The sequence below is a fragment of the Mus caroli genome, unplaced genomic scaffold (assembly GCF_978045245.1).
Source record: "Mus caroli unplaced genomic scaffold, Mus_caroli_1 scaffold_11, whole genome shotgun sequence".
Classification (NCBI taxonomy): Eukaryota; Metazoa; Chordata; class Mammalia; order Rodentia; family Muridae; genus Mus; species Mus caroli.
In genome coordinates this window covers 64686621-64705111 of record NW_028227266.1, presented here as the reverse complement: position 1 = coordinate 64705111, position 18491 = coordinate 64686621, and the positions used below count along the sequence as shown (strand labels likewise).

At 43.3% G+C, this 18491-nt stretch overlaps 1 protein-coding gene across 11 annotated transcripts in view; it reads right to left on the bottom strand.

Moving 5' to 3' along the window:
- Window positions 1-1052: 1052 nt before the first annotated feature.
- Csnk1g1 (casein kinase 1 gamma 1) overlaps window positions 1053-18491 on the bottom strand; it is a 130562-nt gene continuing 113123 nt past the window's right edge. For 8 of the 11 annotated variants that reach the window (XM_029481319.2, XM_085844723.1, XM_029481318.2 and 5 more), the window contains 3 exons: window positions 13871-13977; window positions 11053-11076; window positions 1053-6527 (listed from right to left, as the gene is read on the bottom strand). In XM_029481319.2, the coding sequence (XP_029337179.1) occupies window positions 6473-6527; window positions 11053-11076; window positions 13871-13977 (186 nt within the window). In that variant the 3' untranslated portion in view covers window positions 1053-6472. Of the gene's footprint in view, window positions 6528-11052; window positions 11077-13870; window positions 13978-15625; window positions 15822-18491 lie in introns of those variants that run through there. The other 3 variants (XM_021171460.3, XM_021171465.3, XM_021171466.3) reach the window with 2 other exon arrangements.

Sequence of the window (18491 nt, the reverse complement as noted above, 5' to 3'; positions counted from 1 at the left end):
CCGAGCCATTTCACATTCCCCTTAAACCAGAGTCAAAGTATGTCTAGCCAGCATAACCCCATTTTTTTTTTTCAGTAATCACAAACTTGAGCACGTGTGATGTCCTTTAACTTGGGTATGTATCCATAATGGCCTTAAACTAGCTCTCCAGCCTCTATTCCCCAAGTGCTGGGATTACAGGTGTGTACTACCATCGCTAGCTTGGATTTGTGTGTTTGCATGTGTGTACATGTGCAGAGGGCAGGGGACAACTTTTGGTGTTGTTCCTCCAGTGCCGTATTTTTTCTCTTTGCTGTTTTTATGTGTATTTGTCTGTGTGCGTTTATGTATGTAGGTGCAAGAAGATAACACTGGATACCTTGGAGCTAGACTTACAGGCAATTGTGACCTGTTCAACATGGGTAATGGGACCTGAACTTGGGCCCTCTGTAAGAACAGTACCCAGTTTTTAACGGTGAGTCATCTTTCCAGTCCCTTTCCTCTTATTTTTTGAGACAAGGTATGTTGATGGGGTTGGGGTTTGCCTTAGGGCTGAACTGGCTGGGAAGCCAGCCCCAGAGACTGCTGGTCTCTTCCTTTCCAGCACTGGGATTACAAGTGTGTCACCACACCTGAGTACCCACAGGTCCTGGGGACCAAATTTGGGTTCTCATAGTAGTGTGGCATGCACTTTACCAAGCTCTATTCCCAGTCCTGAAAAATAAAGTTTGTGTGCATGGTGGTGCATGTCTTGGTATATACATGGATGTCAGAGGACAGCTCAGAGTTCTCCTCTGCCTTTTTTACATAGGTTCTGGGGATTAAACCCGGGTCACCAGACTTGTGCAGCAAGCGCCTTTCCCCTTTGCACCATTCTGCTGTCCTGGAATATTTTAAAAGTTGGAGTCGGAGGAGATGAGAGGGCAATATTCAGTCCAAGGAATGAAGGCAGAGTGCCAGGGTACCAGACATTTTTGTTTAAGAGACGTGTTGATTCCCATCAGCCAGATTCTTAGAACTGAACCAGGAGACTAAAAACCGGGTAATGAAACAAGGAAGTAAAAGTAGCCAAGAAAGGTAGGACATTTTATTTTACATACAAAAAGGGTGCAAACTAAGCCCTTCCCTCCCCAGGGGGAAGAGGTACACTTAAAGATCACATTTGTGTTGTCACGGTGCCCTATGAAATGGGCTACTCTGAGATAACATATGCAGACCCACAGTCCATTTTCTCCAAAGGCTAGTTCCTCTGCAAAGGAGTCTCCTCCAATGGTGTTCAGATCTGTCTACTGGAGGAAACATTTCAAATACACTGGAAATTGACATTCATTTAAAAATACTACAATTTCACTTTTCACAGCTGTTTTTTTGACCAGTGCCAGGGATTATGAAGTATTACATATCTTTTAAAAAGTAGAAAAAAAAGGGCATTTAACAATAACTAGACACATCCACACATGAATTAAAACTGATTCCCACATCATCTACTTAAAAAAAAACCCTGCAACCAACATCCTAACATCTTCTAAAGAGTACAATGGGTAAAACTTAAGAGACAATAAATTAAAAGAGTGTAATACAGCCAATGGGAATTGCTGCATCAACATTACTTTCCATTGGAGAGTTATAGCATTTTTGGTTTCATCTTTCCTGTCATTCTCTGCTCTGCCTCAGAGCCAGCTTACTCGCTGGTCTGAGCAGCTCACTGAGATCACTAAGGAACACAGTTCCCAGGAGCTGTGCTGTCTCTGAGAAGCCCACAAAGCAGAGTGCACACATCCACTGTAAATACAGGTATCAAAGCAGAGTGCACACATCCATCTGTGAGTACATGCATCCCCCACGAAATGGCTCATGTCTCCTGAGACATTCCTAAGATTGGGAAACCTTCTAAAAGGCTTTTGGTGCATGGAGTGGCCTGGGGTTTGGTCTGGAGCTCCTGAAAAGGGGCACCAAAACGTCTCACCGACCCTGAAAGGTGCGCTTGGGGTAACCAGGATGGCAGCTGTCTGCACACCGCTGAGATGACTACAGTGCTTCCTGGCTTATTATCACAGATATCCCTCTGCTCTTAAGACCTTCAAGATGGTGATGGCACCAGAAAAAGATGGGGGAGGGGATAATTCTGTCCATACAACTGAGGTTCTCTATAAGAGCAAGTTTGGTAACTGAACTAGAGATATATGGAGTGCATATTCACTTTTTTTCCCTTGATATTCTCATCTATAAATACTGGAGTGGGTCTCCCGGTTGTTTTGTTTTTCTGAGAAAATATTTCAACTCCTATTGCCTACATTCAGGGACCTACTTACTATTTTGAATGCATTAAGAACTCTATTCTTCTGTACTTAGTTACTTGCAAAAGTAGGAAAAACACCTTCAGACTGGTGATTGGATCAGAGACTCCCAGGACTGCTGATGAAAACACTGCTCAAAACTTACAAACTCACAGAAGGGCCATGGTGGCCTCTTCCTTTTCATAATCAAAAACAAACCACCTTAAAACAAAGTTGCCTGGTAAACAAAGGAACTGTAATTTGATTCCTACCAACCCATCATGGGGAAGGCTGGAGTCATTGGCCATCAATCTCTACCTGGACTTCCTTGAAGTCTGCAAAATCAAGAAATCCAGAGATAAGTGCTCATCACCCACATGGCCAATCCAGATGGGTACCTCGTTATTCTGGCTCCCTGAGGGTCTCTGGAATCAACCTGCCCACCTGGGGCAATGGAGGGATGGTGGCAGTGGCCTGGCAAAGGCAATGTTGGTTATATGACCATGCAAACTCCTGGTCTTCAAATTCAGGTCATGGTATGAGCGACACTAGACAAAGCGTCATCAAAACAACTAAACAGACATGAAAAACTGGTCTCACTTATGAACATGGAAGAGGTGGCTGGGACACAGGAGCCATATGGGCTTGGGAGGGATGGATCAAGAGAAATTAAGACCAAGTTCCTTTGAGGAAATGCTTCCTAGGCTCCTGTGGAATTACTCTTGAGAAATGCAGCCATACTAGCTCAATATGGAGGGGAATGAATTATCTTTTACATTTTTATTTTTAATTAAGGCTATGATCCTTAGCAACCACTTTAACATAGCATACTTCTGGCAATTCAAGTGGTTGCTAACATTGAACATCAACACTAAATAAGCACTACAGCACACTTTCCTTCTGAACTAAACTGGAAGTTATTTTACAGAAGATGTACACCATCTGGCTAATGGACACGGGCTGCTTCTGAGTTCTTGTCATTCACTAAAAATGAAAAGGAAATGAACACTTTCAGAAATCTTGGGGCCCTTGCTGTTTCCTGCAGTTTGTTCCAATCGAAATGGGATTTTTAACTGGAGACTTGCCTAGTCACCTGACTCAGACATTTTCACAGACCCTGTTTGCTCCTGGACAGACCCGAAGTAGAAGAATGTTAGGGCAGTCATGAGTGCTCACCAGCTGCTAGGACATTCAGTGCAGCCTTGCGGGAAGTCTGGAGTAAGAATTCTGAAAATCCACTTATATGACTGAACACTTTACACCCTGGTATAACCCTGGCCTGGCTGGACCTTAGTCTGCTCAAACTGCAATGTCTCAAGGACAGCAAAGCTCGAGGAAACTCCAGATAGTACAGTATCAAATGCCTGCTGTCTCAAGTGTCGGGTGAGATGGAGCAAGTGGACCTGGATGCAAGGAGATGGAGATGGTTGCCTGTGCCCGAGGATCTGCTGAGCTTGCAGTCAGGCAGGTAAAAGAAGCAGGGATGTACATGAAGCCTCAAGTGCTGGGGTGGGGGTGGAGGTGGGGGCTGAAATGATGAGAAGAGTGTTTTGGGGGAATTTAGTTCTATTTTAACTTTAAGGAAGATGAGAATTCCTCAGGTTTGGGATCACCTTGGCGTGTCACTGGCCTTGAAAGGATCACCGCCACCCTGCACGTTAAAGGGACTTTTGCTACAAAACCCAAATACCTAGTAAGGGATTTGTGGGTGCTGGAGGGTGCCAAGAGTGCATTAGGAAGGACACTCCTCCACATACACAAACCACTCAGGTTTAACCCCTCAAGAGCTAGCCTATAAAAATATTTTAAGACAAAAAAGAAGTCTTAAGCCCAGCTGCAGGGCATCCCACCCTGCAGCCAAGCTGGTCACTGCCTTTACTTTACCTTGGAAGCAGGGTGGGGGAGGCACTTAGTAGGGCAGAGAGTGCCAGGTTGCTCTAGGCCTTGCCACCATTTCCTGGGATAAAGACTTTTAAGTTTCTGTAGGGGAAGTCAGAGTTGCCCACATGCCAAATGAGGGACTGTATACATGCTAGTGATGAGCTTTAACTACTATACAGCAGACAGGAGGCAAATCCTAACACTCCAACTCCTCCTGGGGAAGGGGTCTGGCCTGACTTCTCCCTGCCACTCTGATTCACAGACAAAAACATTCCTTGTAAAGAAATGGCCAGGGGGCAATATTTACAAATGCTGACCAGGTCTGAAGTCAGTGAGGAGATTCCCTAGCCACGGTCCAATAGAACAGGTAAGGTGCACAAACTCTGCTTCATTTGATACTAAATTTGATCCATGTCCACAAGTGTCCTGACATCTTCCAGTCCAGTCCTCTACATATACAAAGAGTTCTGTGTTCCACTAAGTCACTAGCCACTGCTCTCTGTGGTTAGCTCTTCATACCCAAACACAAGACCTCTTTACCCACATGAATAAGCCGCCTTGCCACGACTAGTATAAGAAGTTACTATCTGGAAATGCCACTAATCTCAAATAAAATAGAACATGGGAGGAGTAACCCCACACACTGTTAACTGTGCAACCAGCGATACTTCATGGTAGCAGGTAGAGAGTGTACTGGGGAAAACATGCTAAGATATGTGGTCATACTGTCTGGACAGTCTCTGTTCGATTGTTTAGATAAAATTTTAGACCTTTCATTACAGTTTCCTTTTCCCTGGAATTTCCTAGCACCAACTAATCTTACCTTCCCTGCTTGCAGCAGCCCCACGTACCATGCGCTAAGCCTGTTGCTATGGATATGCTCCAAGATTATCACAGGCATGGTTTCTAAGGCAGACTGACCCACATGTTCTAGCTCACTTCAGGCAGACAGAAAATATTTTCTTTTCCTGGCCCTAGGATGCTGCATCCTGAGGCTCCTCTGGCAGTTGGAAGGCAAATGTGGTGCCTTCTTTTGTCCACTACTGGCAATACGGTGGTGGCTGTTTAGTCACTAATTTTGTCCCCCGAGTCAACAGAAAGTCACATGGCTATCTAGTAGGAAGTCCCTGGCAGTGGAGGAAACAGAAATTTACTTTGTTGTTGTTGTTAAGTATCTCCTCTCTGAGACGAGGTGCCTTCTGGTTGGTCACAGTCTGGCTCGGTGCTCATCCCAAGGGCTCAGGAGCTGGGCTTTCAAACTCTGGGCTGATTAGGTCAAGGGGCTCTGGTGGGGGCTTTTTTTCTGCAGCAGAGAAGATGAATGAAAATTCAAGTATGTTTCCTTGCCAACCTGAATATTTACTCAGGATGACACAGAGTTTGGCTTCTTCTCTTCAAGTGCTGCACAAATCAGACTCTTTCCATCAAAAATGTCCTCTGGACCCACACTTTCTCTGAATGGCTTGGCTGGCCCATCCCCCTTGAAAAAGAAAAAAAAGCAAACCCCCCAATATAACCAGACACAATATGCATCTGCCATGTTGTTTATAAAATAAAAACAAAACCCCAAAAAACTAAAAGTGCAATAAAGTCAGTCTCCTTTCCTTTGCTCAGAACCACAGGCATATTTTGCTACAGCCCGGAGCAAGGGATTTGCTTGTCAAAAAAAGCTAAGAACGCCAACACACAGGGACAGTAGACTGCAGACTGCTCACAGCTTGTGTCCTACAGTGTAACTTCACAGGAGGGAAGGATCGAGGGAGGAAGGGAAGGATGAAGGAAGGGACCTGAACCCTGTGGCCAGCTGGGCTGAGGGGTTACCCAGGCACAGAGGGAGAGGAAGCCACACTACCAGACACACCTGGGAAGTGGAGAAGTTCTCCAGCCCAGGGCTGTCATCTTCCCCTATCTTCTTGGCCACACCACCAGCTTCTTGATAGAGCCTTTAGCTTAGTAGTTTTTTTATGCTGGAGAGGGTTGAGGATGGTGCAAGAGCCAGGAGTAAAGTAGGGGAAGAGAATAGTAGTCCTTGAGTTTTTGTGAATGACACCTTCACTGTAAACAATGGGAAGAGAGTCAACCAGATAGCCCAAGGGCAAGCAGTGGAGAAGCAGCAGCTCTGGACCCGCTCAGAGCTCAGACAGAGGGGATTGCCACTGGCCCACTCGGCCCTCGCTGCCTGCACTGGCTCCTTCTGGGGGCATCTGTTTTCTTCTTTTTGGTTTGGATCTCTACCCTCCCCCACAGAGGAGTCCCTTCCAATGAGAAATGGCAGGAGCTGCAGGTGCAATTGGAGCCAGAGTCCCCAGGACTTGAGGACTCCTGGGAGGCACTGGTCACTTGTGTCGCTGAGCTGTCTTCTTCCTTTTCCTCTTAAAGAAACAGCAGCACCTGGAGCACAAGAACATGTTAAGTCAGCCTAGAAGCCTCAGCTCTGAGCAGATCCCTGCCTGCCTCTGCTTACTGCGGGAGATGGGTTTTCTCCTCCTGGTGCCCACCCACATGGCCACCCGCCATCTACAGTACACATATACTGGAAGTAGCAGGCATCTGTCAGGAAAGCTAAAGGCAACAGCTGATTTGAGTTGCAGCCACTCTACCAGATCATCAAAATGCTGTCTTCTAGGCATGGCTGCCACAGGCATTCCTGGAAGAAGGGATAAAGGTGGCTTGGTTCTTAGACTAACATCTAACCTAGATACTCCATCTTTGTCTAGAACCAAGTTGTAGGGTGCTCAGGGTAACAAAAAAGCAGGTTGCACTGGATGCCCCTTGATACCAGCAGCAGTTCAATGCAGCTCACTGGCCAGTAGGCAAGGAGGCTAAACTGAGACAAATATATCTCACACAAAGTATGAAATCTAGAATCCTGGCAATCACATGATGCCAACAAAAGACTAAGGTCCCTTCTACCTTGTTCTTGTCCCCAACATGAGGCCTGGAGTAAGCAGAAGCTCTAGCTCATAAGGGGGTGAACTTTCATCTCCTGACAGCAGCACATGTGCCAAGCATCCCAAGGGGACTAATGCCCGAAGCCCAGGAGCTAATCCTCTGGAAACTCTAGTCACAGGGAATTCCCCAAGACTGCCACTGCTCCAGACAGGGTTAGCAACTGGTTTGTTTAAGGTAGAGGCTGAGGCCCTGCGGGTGCCATGCCATAGAGGACCAGCCTGTAGAGGAGTGGCAGTGCTGGCGTGCCCTAACTCTGAGGATGCCCTCCTCACCCAGCCTTTGCACCCGGGAGTGTAGCTGTATACAGGCACTGGAGAAGGGACATTGAGGGCCATGGCAAGGTTGATACAAAGGTATGCTCTGTCCAGAAATGACAAATGGGAAATGAGAAGGATGGGCAGAAGGCAGAGGATGAGTCAGCGGTGCCGATAATGAAGGGAAGAAAGATGTGAGTAGAGCTCATCTGATGCTTGATCTTTGAAAGAAAACTCGTTCTGAGAAAACTATGGTTAAGTCTCTTCCCTAATCCCTTCAGAGTTGTTTAAAATTACTTTTGTTATTTTATGTAGATGAGTGTGTTTGCCTGTATATGTCTGTGTGTCACATGAGTGCCTGGTGCCATGGAAGCTTGAGGACATCGGATTCGTAGGACAGACTTACAGACAGTCATGAGCTGCTGTGTGGGTGCTGGGAGAAGCGACATATGCTCTGGAGGAGCAGCCAGTGCTCTTCACTGCCGAGCCATCCGCCAGCCCTGCCTCCCAGAGTTTAGTGAGTAAAAGGGATATCCCTATAGAGACACTACTGCTCCCTTCCAATACTCCTACATTGGCCTGCAGCTCTCACCCTCCCTTTAGAGCCCAGTGTTACTATATTATCTTTTGGTGTTTCTAAGATATTCATCACTAGAAATTTGGATAAAGTTTCTTTCTTGAAATTTTCTTTTGAGACAAGGACTCATTATTATGTAGCCAAGGCTGGCTGCAAATGTGCAATCCTCTGGCCTCAGCTTCCCAGAGTGCTAGGATTTACCTAGAGAGAGAAAGTTTTCCAGAATGCAGAAATAAATATTTAAAGAGATAGCAATTTGACCTTTAAATGCAATTTCACGCAATTTGAGAGCAATTTGAGACAGGAGATTCTTAAGAGAATTTTAAAATATTTTCTTCAAAATTTGGTCATGGTGATGGTTTTTGTAATTCCAGTGCTTGACAGCTAGAAGAAGAGTCAGGAGTTGCGAGTCATTCTTGGCTGCCTATCAAGTGGAAAGTCAACCTGGACTGTAGGAGACTTTGTCTGATTGTGTGTATGTGTACTGTCGGCCTCAGCCAGACCTGTGGATCAATGACATTAGTAAGTGCCATTAATTGGTGTGAACAAAAGGGTCATATATATTTAGAAACTGAATAAGTTATTTTAAGTAAAAACTTTTGATTGCTTAAAATAATCCTTAAAGAAAACACCAAGGAAGAACTCAAGAAAAGCTGGGCAGTGGTGGCAACGCCTTTAATCCAAGCACTTGGGAGGCAGAGGCAGGGGATTTCTGAGCTCGAGGCTAGCCTGGTCTACAGAGTGAGTTCCAGGACAGCCAGGGCTATACAGAGAAACCCTGTCTCGAAAAAACAAAACAAACAAACAACCCCCCCCCAAAAAAAAACCCCACCACCAAAGAAATGGACATTTGTTTTAAAAAAAGTTTTATTCATTTTTATGTGCATGGGTATTTTGTCTACCTGTATGTCTATGCACCACGTGTGTGCCTGGTCAGAATAAAGCATTCAACTCTTGAGACTGGAGTTATAGATGGTTGTTGAGTACCATGTAGGTGTTGAGAAATGAAACTGCTTGCTCTGGAAGTGACCTTAACCATTAAGCCATCTCTTTAGTCCCAGAAACTGGGACTTGAATCTGCCAGCTTGAATGTCCAGAGTTTAGTATTTAAGTAGACAATTCAAATTGCATGAAGAACCAGTATCTCAACAGTCTACCTGTTGCTTGTCAACTATGATTTTTAGTGGGTTTACTAACTCTAAAATTCATTTCTGTTTGTATTTTTTTGTGTGGAGGATCCTAAGATGATTTTTGTGTTTTCAAATGAAAACACTAAAATAAATAAATAAATAAATAAATAAATGAGTTTGAAGTACTGGGCCAATTTCCAAATATCCCAAGAATTTTCTTTTACTTCCTACAGGCAATTCAAGGAATCAGCATGCGCTCCTGCGGAATCCCCAGAGTCCACATAGCTGAAGTTGTCATTCAGAGCCAGCCGTGTTATGCACTTAGAGAGCCCTGTACAGCTTCAGCAGGAGTAGAAGCTCTTAATTCTACCAACGAGGGAAAGGAACCCCACAATCTATTCTTGAAGGCTTTGGTTTCTGGGGTGACCACTAGCAAAAGGATCTAGACTGGAGGCCAAATCTGCTGAGTAACTCTATATAGTTATGTTCCTCTCAGAACAGAATAAGGACAAATGACCAATCCCCTTTATGTCTTCCTTCTAGATGCTCCTTTGAGTGACCAGAAATTATCATGAGCCATCACACTCTTCCTCTTAGGCCCCTGCCCTAAGCCTTCTCTTCTTGCTGGGCTGCCATCTCAGCACTCTCCTTTAAGCAGCCCCCTCGTCATTTCTCTTCTTTACCATACTTTTTTTCTCCTCCTCTGCTCTAAAATTGGTTCAAGTCCTACTGTGTATAGAAGTCTTCCTTGAGAACTCCCAGTGACTCCTCACTCAGCCTTCTGTAAAAGTCTGTATCTTTTCCCATATGTATGACTCACTTTGCAGCTGGGTGACACCTGTCCTTCCCTGCCACCCCCAGTCTCTGAGTTCTATGCACAAGATTGGATGAACACAGTAGAACCTAAAGTATTTGCAACTGGGATCATGTAACTGACACCTCACAGGAAAAAAAATAGACCATGACAACATTAGATTACACAGACACATGAATAGACCCAATGTCCTCTTTGAAACTATCAATGCTATTTTCCTAAAACCCAGCTCTTATCTTCAATAACATATTTTTTTCTAGGTAAACCCCTGTGGATAATTTGACTTAGACATTTGAGGTTTAGAAACCAGGGCCCAATCCAGTCACTGAAAATAATTTTTCAGAATGAAGTAGTCAGAATCCAGCAGGCTATTATCACAGGATAGGATATGATTTTATGTGCGCAGAGTGTGGAAGGGTTACAAAAAGTTACCAACATGAATCCCTCGGGGACTTCCTCCTAAATCCCATATTTCCTATGTTTATATTAAAGAAGCCTTTTCTGGAAGAAAAGACAGGCTTCCATATTTCTGTCAGCACCTAACCCTCTATCCTCTCACATAAGAATAAAGGTATAAAAGGCAACAAAACAAAACAAACAAACAAACAAACAAAAAATCCAGCAATGTCCAATCAACAACAAAATATAGATCTTTCCCTCAAGGGGTTCTTTTTAGAGACTCTGACTATAGATGAAAAAACTAACCAAAATCAACAAGAAATTCAGTAAGGAACTTACGGATTCCTCCAGTCTATTTCCATGTTAGAAAACAAGTTGCCAGAGGTGACATTAATTACCTGGTGATAGCGTTGTTTTATGGGTATTAAAACATCTAAAATCTTATCTTCCTAACCTTGGTTCCTCCTGAGTTTTAGTAATAACTTGGGGAGAAAAATTTGGAAAGAAGCTCATTCAACTTAAAAAAAAGAAAGAGTTAAGTCTGGATATTGTGAGCTATTGTTGTTAGTAAGAGGGTGCAGTGATAAATGAGGTGAGTTTGAAAGAAAAGGAAAAGATTGATCTCTGGGTTCAAGGCCTGCCCCATCCCACCTGGTGGACCTAACTTCCCTAGTCTGGGTGGCTAAGGCATAAGAAAGTATATGTATCCATTCAGTATTTCTAAGGCTTTGCCAATCCCAGTCTAGTCTGGTCCACTCCCCTTTTATGTGGGCTGGAGAGAGGGACTCACCACAGGTTGAGCATTTTCAGGCAGCTACAGAGTATATAAAGAGAAAAACATAGAAAAGAGAGAGAGAGAGGGAGAGGGAGAGGGAGAGGGAGAGGGAGAGGGAGAGGGAGAGGGAGAGGGAGAGGGAGAGAGAGAGAGAGAGAGAGAGAGAGAGAGAGAGAGGTATTAGTCCACAGGTGAGATGGACGTGACTCCCTGTGAGCCATGCAAACATGCAGTATGTGTCTGTGTTTAGTTTCCCCCAGCTGAGGGAGAGCAAGCCACTTGGTCTTCACATGTAAGAGAGGGGCAGATACCTGACAGAAACATTAATGTGGGAGCTGAATCTCAGGGGAATGCAAAACAAAAAGAGCTAGTGGAAGCCTCAGGTGGGCTTTCCAGGGCAACTTCCAGGAAGGCAGCAGGGGAAGGAGCAAATGATTCTGGCTTGTGAACCATATGGTTCCCACACCAGGTCTTCCACAATGTTCAGCTAACTTCCCTACTGCAATTAGAGAAGCAGCAACTAGCACTTAGGTCTTCTTAGAGGAAGGAAAAGTTTAAGAGATACTTTATCCTATTAGATGAGGGAATATACTGCTTGGGTATAACCACCAAAGAATAATCTAAATTCTAATTACACTAATTCTCAGGAGAAATTGGGCCCACAATTGTCAAAAAAAAAATCAACCTAAGTATCATTTGCCCTTACCACTCTTTCAACCACACTTCAACAGGCTCCATGAATGAATGGCACCACAGCCTTGTGCAATGAGGGGTTGTTTGGGACACCTTAGGTCTCTCTAGCTTTGACTTTTCCATTAAAATCAGCTAGTGAATATATGGCTACTGTGTTCCTAATCCATATATACCAACATACATATACCACAGACACATGGCTGAGCCTTGACAATTCCCTAGGCAAGATATGTTGGTAGCTCATGAAATCACTACCAGAACCAGTATACAAAATGCCCCAAGCACAGGGTTTGCGTGACATTTGGTCAAAGATAACTACTCTTGTGTGGTTTCTATAATTTTCAGAAGGCCTCAATCTGGAGCTGGAGGCAAGAAGTATAGTGGTCCTGTCTGCTAAACGGGAAGGCACTAACCTCTCTAATAGTCTAGTGTTCAGAATATGACAGAACAGAACACAACAGGGTGAGCTCTTTCTTCATGGATGACCTCCATCTTTCACACTGGACACAAACACCACACTCACATACATAGTGTACACATTTACTCAACATGAAATGAAAAGGTCCAAAATATAAATCTTTTTAGGGCCCAATACTAAAGTTCATTTGAATTAGAGTCAGATCTTAACTTCTAAAAAGACAGGTACAAATGTGAAATGGGGAAAGGGTGGGGTAGGGTGGGAAAAGGTGTGTCTGTCTTTCAAAGCGTGCAGAGTGTGATAGTTCCAATCTTGGCTGCACATTAGAATTCCCCGATCTCTTAAATATATTCATTATCACGCCAGGTATTAATAAATTAGCCTCAAATATCTGAGGCCATGCAGAAGTATCTGTATACTAACATATTCTAGGTGATTCCAAAGTGCAGCCAAGGGTGAGAGTTCAGAAAGTGGGAATATCATATAATTTACTGAGAATGACAAAAAAAATTATAAGCACTATTAAAATCTCCCAAGCCCCTGAGAAGAAAGGACCATGTTTAATTACTAAAAATAGTCTCCTGCTGGCATTACTTTCTCAGCCAACCCCTGTCTACAGGTATCAACAAGATAGAGCTGAAGTCACACTTGATGCTTTAACCTGCTAAGCAGGAAAAGACCTTTTGAAGGCCAAGTAAGCTCACTAAAGAGAAGGGCAGGAATAGAACCATGCAAAGTACATCTTGAAGAAAATCCACAATGTGTGGTGACCCTGACTGATGCCCAGAGGTGTAAACATGTCCTCCTTTGTGCTAAAAAATATTTTGCTTGCCCCAGAGAAAACATTTGGACACTGAATGTTCTCAAAGAGCTTCAAAGAAAGGTCAGGATTGGCAGGAGTTACTGTCTCATGTTTGTCTAGCTTTCCCTACCTGTTATCTTCTTAGGAGTTTAAACTTGGATCTGAGTTTGGGATAAGAAAAAAGAAGAAGTGGCAGAAATGCTGTTTGTGCAGCAAAGTCAGCATCACCTTCTAGCCCAGAACTCAAGAGTTTAAACACAGATCATGCAGAAAGCACTAAGGGGCTAGTGGGAGAGCACAGCAAGACAGACGCATGCAAAAGAAGCAGAAAAGGAGGTGAGGAACTGCCTTGTTTCCTTGGAATTAGGGCTACTTCTTTGCTGTCCCAAGATTATTGTATTCACAAGCACAATTGTTTTACCTGATGTACTTAGTTTTTCTGAGCTCAGACTGTCTGAAAGTCAGCAAAATGTCTGCCAAACCCTTTTACTCAGGACCATCCATTTGGAATGGTTAGGCAACAACTAAAAATGTAATACTGTACACCATGGCCCATGGTCTAACAATTTTTTCTCTGTAATCCACAGGGAGCAGGAAGCTCCAGGACCTCTAAGAAACTCATGGCTACGATCTATTGAGGCTTTTACTGTACCATTCTTTTAGTTTACTATGTCTTTTGCCTTCAGCAGACCAGAAAAATGTAACTTATCTGCCCAGAAATAGGAGCTAAAAAGGGTGGCAACAACCTTAATGCACCATGCAAAAAATTAAAAAAAAAAAAAAGGTCAGAAGAAGCAGACCATGGACATAAGCATGAATCCAGTCCATGATGAGCAGCACACAGAGGAGGCAGAAGTTTCCAGCCCACGAGGACACAACCCTTTCAAAGACAAGACAACCCCTTTGAAAGATGAACGTACTTAGCTTCCTCCACTAGCTCCACTTCGGCATGAGCTGTGATCGGTGCATTGGAGTGAGCTCCAGTGTGGTCATCAACATTCAGCTCTCCATTGGTTGAGCTAACCACCTGAAACAGAGACAGGCTTCCGTAAACACCACGGGCATGTGCAGCACCTGCTACCACAGAGCAGACTAAGAGAGATTAGGTCTCCAAGTACTAGCCAGGCAGGGTGTCGACTGTGTGTTTACTTGGGTTGAGGAAGTACTGTCCTGATTTAGAGAGGGTTCCTAGACCTCTATCACATCAGAACTCTTAACTCAATGATATAATCACTGACAATTACTTTCATACTGAATGCCTACTTTGTGGCTAGCACTTTGCTACACTGTATGTTTAACTTTAATCCTTCAAACCTCTTACTTAATATGTCACAACTAGTGTGTGTGTGTGTGTGAGAATATTGGTATCACTCTTTTTTTTTTTTTTTTAAAGATTTATTTATTTATTATATGTAAGTACACTGTAGCTGTCTTCAGACACTCCAGAAGAGGGCGCCAGATCTCGTTACGGATGGTTGTGAGCCACCATGTGGTTGCTGGGATTTGAACTCTGGGCCTTCGGAAGAGCAGTCGGGTGCTCTTACCCACTGAGCCATCTCACCAGCCCCCTTGGTATCACTCTTGAGGAGCTTTCCATCTTACGATTGTGTCCTCGTGGTCAGGGTCTTTCACTGGGACATGCAGGTTGCTGGATTAGGCTGGGCTGCCCTGTGAAACTCAGAGGTTCCCAAGTCTCCACTTCCCCAGTGCTGGGATTACAACAAGGGAAGCTACCACTAGTAGTCTTGGGGATAATAAAACAAACAAACAAACAAACAACAACAACAACAAAAACCCAAAAAACCCACCCCAAAACAAAAACCAACAACCCCCACCCCAAATAAAATAAAAAACCCAAACAAAATAACCCAACAACAACCAAACAAAACCCAAACAAACCACATGTTCTAGGGCTCCAACTGAGACCCTCATGTTGCCAGCAAGAACTTCACCAACTGACCTATCTCCCTGGCTCAATTACGTACAACACAAAGCAAGTCATACTGATGTGTAGGTAAGTGTGAAGGGGCAGCCTTAAGTGCCACAGTGTGCACATGGAGACTGGAGGACAGCCTGACGGAGGTGGCGCTCACCCTCTACCATGTGTTTCCTCGCAGCGGAACGCAGGACATCAGGCTTGCTGTGCACTGCATTTGCCCACTGTGCCATCTTGCTATCCCCAGCACTAATTATTCTTTTTTAATGGATGAGAACTCTACACAATGACTTAACCAAGGGTTAAGTTAGAGTCTGTGTGCATGTATGTCTTCCACCTGTTGGTCCACAGATTCTTTCATTTTTCAAAAATGTGTATAGCTCTGTATTAAAAAATAACTGTGCAGCTAACTTCTAAAGATTAACTCATTCTGCTCCTTGATCATGGTGGGCAAATTCTACTACTCTCAGTTTGTTACATTATATAATTATATAGTTTAGGTAATAATGGCTTTAAAATATTCTAAAAGGAAACCAAGAGTGGGCACCAGAAACCATAAATAATCATACTTTCTTTTGGAGATTTCTTCAAGGCTTTCAGCACTGGTTTGAAGTTACTCAAACAGGACTGCTACACTCCCTCTGGTGAGAGGAAGGACGGTAAGGACAAACTTCCCTTGGAAAACAAGTCTTATTTCAATGGCCTTTATTTCAGGTTCACTGTCATCCCACTGCTCACTGATGGTCCCCGAACTGTCAGTGAAGGCTGTCTCCCACTCCTGACATCTGGTTAGTGTGGACCCGGTCAGGCTTGGCTTGCTGTGCGGCTGCTTCTGCCACCTGCTTTCATTCCCAGCACATGATTCCTGCTTATGTGGGTGCTGGAGAGTGGGAAAAGGGGCCCAGCACAAACCACTCTGCTGTTAAAGATCTTGGCTGAAACATGGGAGAGAACCACAAAATAGGATAAAGGTTCAGACAGCTTATGCTACTGGGTAAGTAACTTCATCTATTTGAGACTGCTCTAACAGACGATGGGAAGCTCATAAAGTAATGAATGGGGCAGAACTGGGTATGATACCTTTATACAATGCTGGAGGAAGTTAAAAAAAAAAAAAAGGAAGTAAGAACAGTGTTCTAAAATCAGGCAGCCATGGATTTGGACTCTAGCTTTACTGGCTATGGATGCCTGGGCAAGATCTTTGCTCTTTCTATACCTCAGTTTTCTAATTTGTAAAATGGGGTAACAGCAATGCTTATCCTACTGGTGTTACCATGCAAGCTAAGCCACAGTAAGTGTTCAGCCCAGAGCCATAAGACATACTAATGGTTCAAAAATGTTCACCTGATACTCTTTTTTGCCTCAAGCCGGGGTGGTGGTGGTGGTGGTGACTAGTAGCTACTCTTCCAAGATTTCCTAAATTATCCTAAAAAGGCAAGTGGAAGGAAATGTCCACCACTTTGGGGGCAGACTGACTGAATGCTACCTACTGTTTTTGAGACAAGGATCTTATATTGTGGACCTGGCCTGGTACCCACTATATAGCCTAAGCTATATAAACTTAGAGACTATATACATTTCTCACACTGCTCCTAACTCAGTTTCCATAGAGTTAGTTTATGACAGGTCTAGAACATCATGCCTGACGTTTTTCTCATCAAAAGTTAGACAAATCCAGATTTGTATAAAACAGCTGCTGTGGATTCTTCAAAAGGGACCATATTAAAAAGACCTTAAAAAAAAATCCCTGATTAAAAGGGATTAAAGGGTTGGAGAGATGACTCAGCAGTAAGAGCATTTGCAGAGGATCTAGGTTCAGTTCCTAGTGCCTATACTGAACCCATAGTTATTCATAACTCCAGTTCCAGGGCATCTGATGCCTTCTTCCAACCTCTGAGAGCACCATGTGGTGCTCTTACATTCATGCAGGGGGAAAAAGAGACTAAGGAATCAGGCAAGGTGGTAAACACTTAAAATTACTAGGACTCAGGAGGCTAAAACAGGAGGATCACCATGAGTTGGAAGGTAGTCTGGGTTATACAGTGAGATGTGGGTTAGCATAGGCCACAGACTGAGATTGACAAAACAACCAAAATTAAAAAAGAAAACAGAGAGCGAATAAAGGATTGAAAGAGATGGAGAGGCAGAACAACCAATGGAACGCAGGGATCTTGGTTAGATTCTGAATACTATAAAACTTTAAGGACAACTGGGGTTTGGGCTGTTAGGTATTATGAGATTATTTTCTTGGAGAAGGCAAGGGTGTCATTGCTTACATGAAAGAATATCTTTGTTCTGAGGAGATGTAGTTGAAACACACGGAGCTAAAATATACTGTCTTGACTTTCAAAAGGTCTGGAAAGCAAATATGCAGACATGCACACATACATGCAAGCACACAAAATTAAAGTAAATGTGGCAGAACCTTAACAAATTTTCATCTAGGTTAAGGATATTCTGGACTTTTCTGTAGATTTGAAAATTTCAAAATAGAAGTTGGATAAAGCCCAGCAAATAAAAAAGGCAGAGAGGTTAACTTGATTGAGAACTACATCCTGTGGACTGCCTCAGTTCTGCCGATTCCAGTAGACATATTTTCTAGCATGAATTACTGTTAACATTGGTAACTGGCTCATCCTATGAAACCAGCCATTTTAAAATATTTGCTTGAACAGTAAAAAAAAAAAAAAAAAAAAAAAAAATTCCTTAAACAGTAAAAAAAAAAAAAAAAAATTCCTTAAACAGTAAAAAAAAAAAAAAAATATTTGCTTGTAGGGAATGGAGAGATAGATCAGCAGTTAAGAGCACTGGCTGCTCTTCCAGAGGTCCTGAATTCAATTCCCAGCAACCACAATGGTGGCTCACAACCATCTGTAATGGGATCTGATGCCCTCTTCTGGTATGTCTGAAGGCTTTAAAAATTATGTTTATTTAATTAATTTCTGTAACACGGAGGAGTAAACCAAAGGTTGTGTGTATTCTAGGACGCACTGTAACTAAATCATATCCCCAGCCCTGAATCACTGATTCTTAATGAACTGGATAAAATGTCATGTAAGATGTCTTGGCTAAAAACCAGGTGAAGTGGTGTGAACCGATAATGCCAGCATTCAGGTGCCTGAGGCAGGAGGATTTGAAGTGTGTAGCCAGCGTGAGCTGAAGAGGGATTCAAAGTTATCCTAGCATATCTATCTATCTATCTATCTATCTATCTATCTATCTATCTATCTATCTATCTATCTCTTCAACATGAAAGAACTAGGAAGAGTCACTACTGAGAATTACCTGTGACTTTGGGTTTTGGCATTTGCTAACAGCACTTCATATCTTATACTTCTCCCTATGAATTGCTTCTGGTCCTTCAAGCAATGTCCTTGGCACTCTAAGTTACTTTAGAGTTAGCATTAATATCTGTACCAGAAAGCACATGACTGCAAATAAGTCAGGCACATACATACAGATACACCTGCCTCTGCCTATTGAGTGCTGGGATTAAAGGTGAGTGCCACTATGCCTATATTTTAAATAATATCAGTTATAATTTTTCTGTTAAAATTTTAGTATAATCTTTACTGAAAAATAAGACTTCCATATTACATACACGC